The sequence below is a fragment of the Lolium rigidum genome, chromosome 2, assembly GCF_022539505.1.
Source record: "Lolium rigidum isolate FL_2022 chromosome 2, APGP_CSIRO_Lrig_0.1, whole genome shotgun sequence".
Lineage (NCBI taxonomy): Eukaryota > Viridiplantae > Streptophyta > Magnoliopsida > Poales > Poaceae > Lolium > Lolium rigidum.
This window is the reverse complement of record NC_061509.1, coordinates 130,372,578-130,375,212: the sequence shown is the minus strand read 5'-3', so window position 1 is coordinate 130,375,212 and position 2,635 is coordinate 130,372,578. Positions and strand designations below refer to the sequence as shown.

General features: G+C 54.9%; 1 protein-coding gene across 1 annotated transcript; it reads left to right on the top strand.

Annotated features, from left to right (window-relative positions):
- Nucleotides 1–842: 842 nt before the first annotated feature.
- On the top strand, nucleotides 843–1,832 carry LOC124687245 (nicotianamine synthase 2-like). Its single transcript, XM_047221046.1, has one exon. It carries the CDS (start codon nucleotides 843–845, stop codon nucleotides 1,830–1,832), a length of 990 nt encoding a protein of 329 aa, XP_047077002.1.
- Nucleotides 1,833–2,635: the final 803 nt, after the last annotated feature.

Sequence of the window (2,635 nt, the reverse complement as noted above, 5' to 3'; positions counted from 1 at the left end):
AATGTTATTCCTCTCGGCCGGCCATGGAGGCGAGGGCGAGGACGGCAAGGATGATGCTGCTCTCACTGGCTTGAAGCGGCGAAACAAGTGCGTGCCTAAGTGGTGCTTTGGAGCTGCGTCCTCTTCGTCGACGATGTTGCTGGTGCGGTGTTCTGTCAGGGAAGCTCACCAACGGGGGACGTATGCCGGCGTCACCACACTGCCCCTTCCTCTTATGGCCGATTGGCGGCCCTTCTCCTGGAGTTCTGACTTCCCACGGACCAAGCAGTCCAATGGGAAGAGCTACCGCCTCCGCCACGACGCGGGACCGAATGCTTCGTCCCCGGCGACGGTGTTCGTTCGGCGGAGCAACTCGACGGCGAATCCCTTCTGCGGTGCTAAGCGTCGAGGACCTAATCGCGTTTTCAAATCTTTATGCGAGGTCTTCTATGTAATAGTTCGGTCCTTTTCCAGAAATCCCCTGATCTGTAGGGGTTTTTCTACAATTTGTACCCGACGCCTGTTTAATATTGGCAGCTTCTAGGGTCTCTGGACCCTACCCTTATTCAAAAAAAAAAAACAAGGGATGTCAGCATGCCTTGATTAAATAACGAAGTACAGCGTGCGGAGCAGCAGAGGCATGAAATCAGCCTCATTGGGTAGCGTGAAGCTTGCATGCATTCGCGCCTTTTCCATCCTTAGTCCATCGGCCGTTGCAACAGCACCAAGAGTCAACACAAGACTACTCCTGCTACTTACTGCTTTATATACTCCTCAGTAACCGTCCCCATATATACTTCATCAATCAGCTCGAGCTTCTTCATCAGTTGTGCATAGCGAGAGTTCAGTAGCAAGAAATTAGCATGGAGGCCCAAAACAAGGAGGTTGCTGCTCTGGTAGAGAAGATCACCGGGCTCCAGGCCGCCATCGCCAAGCTACCGTCGCTGAGCCCGTGCCCCGAGGTCGACGCCCTGTTCACCGACCTTGTCACCGCCTGTGTCCCGCCGAGCCCCGTGGACGTGACCAAGCTCGGGCCGGAGGCGCAGGCGATGCGCGAGGCGCTCATACGCCTCTGCTCCAGCGCCGAGGGGAAGCTCGAGGCGCACTACGCCGACATGCTCGCCGCCTTCGACAACCCGCTCGACCACCTCCACCGCTTCCCCTACTACAGCAACTACATCAACCTGAGCAAGCTGGAGTACGAGCTCCTGGCGCGTTACGTGCCCGGCTGCATCGCGCCCGCCCGCGTCGCCTTCGTCGGGTCGGGCCCTCTGCCCTTCACCTCGCTCGTCCTCGCTGCGCACCACCTGCCCCGCACGCTCTTCGACAACTACGACCTCTGCGATGCGGCCAACCAGCGGGCCAAGAAGCTGGTCCGCGCCGACAAGGACGTGGGCTCCCGCATGTCGTTCCACACGGCGGACGTCGCCGACCTCACGCAGGAGCTCCGCGCGTACGACGTCGTCTTCCTGGCGGCGCTCGTCGGCATGGCCGCCGAGGAGAAAGCCGACGTGATAGCGCACCTGGGAAGGCACATGACGGACGGAGCTGCCCTCGTCGTGCGGAGCGCCCATGGCGCGCGTGGCTTCCTGTACCCTATCGTCGACCCCGAGGACGTCGCCCGGGGCGGGTTCGAAGTGCTGGCCGTGTACCACCCCGACGACGAGGTGGTCAACTCCGTCATCGTTGCCCGCAAGGTGGACGCGCAGGCGACTGGACTACAGAATGGACGTGCGCGCGCGCCAGGCGCAGCACCGGTGGTGAGCCCGCCGTGCAAGTGCTGCAAGATGGAGGCCAACGCGCTTGAGAAGAGGGAGGTGTTTGCCACCACCGCGACTGAATTATCCGTTTGACTGAGCAACAAATGTCGGAGGTTGCCAACATCTGTCTGTGCTTGGTCACCTGCAATCGTACGTGGTACTTCTCCAAGGTATTTATACATGTATCTGGTGCCTTGTTTTGGTTTCCTACCTTGTAATGCGCATGATCCTACAATGTGGTGTTATATACTTTCATGTTTGTGTATCAGTCAAGAGTGCAATACGGGAACAAAAGCTTCGTGTTGCTAAGTGTAACCGTTTAGAATAAGAAGGATTCTCCTTCTAAAAGAATATACTACTCCCTCGGATGCATATTGCTTCATGCTAAAATCACTAAGTAGAAGAAGGCTTATAGATGGAATGCTATTATGTGACGTACTTGTTTTGCATGCGCCACAGAAATAGCTTATTTTTGTAGCGCACCAGGCGCGCATGCGGCACAGAAATATGGTGGGGCCCACACCCTGCCAGCCCTATTTCTGTGGCGCACTAGGACCAGTGCGCCACAGAAATAAGACACTTTGTGGCGCACGTGGGATGGTGCGCCACAGAAATTACACATTTCTGTGGCGCACCTGACCCATGCGCCACATAAGAAGCTTTTTGTTCTCCACGCAACTCCACCCCCGATCGTCTTTTTTACCTCTGTAAAATATAAAAGAAATAGATAGAAAATTCAAAAAATAAAATCCTTCGAGGTGCCCATGTATTATGTCATCTAGTACCACTAAAAATTAACAAACATGAATTTCGACATTTTTTACAAAAATGCGTTGAAAATCATTAAACTGGATTTATGGTTGCATACGAACTCGGAAATGACCGGGAGAAAATTC

Coding starts and splice junctions, on each gene's coding strand:
- LOC124687245 (XM_047221046.1), top strand. CDS start 843: ATGGAGGCCCAAAACAAGGAGGTTGCTGCTCTGGTAGAGAAGATCACC.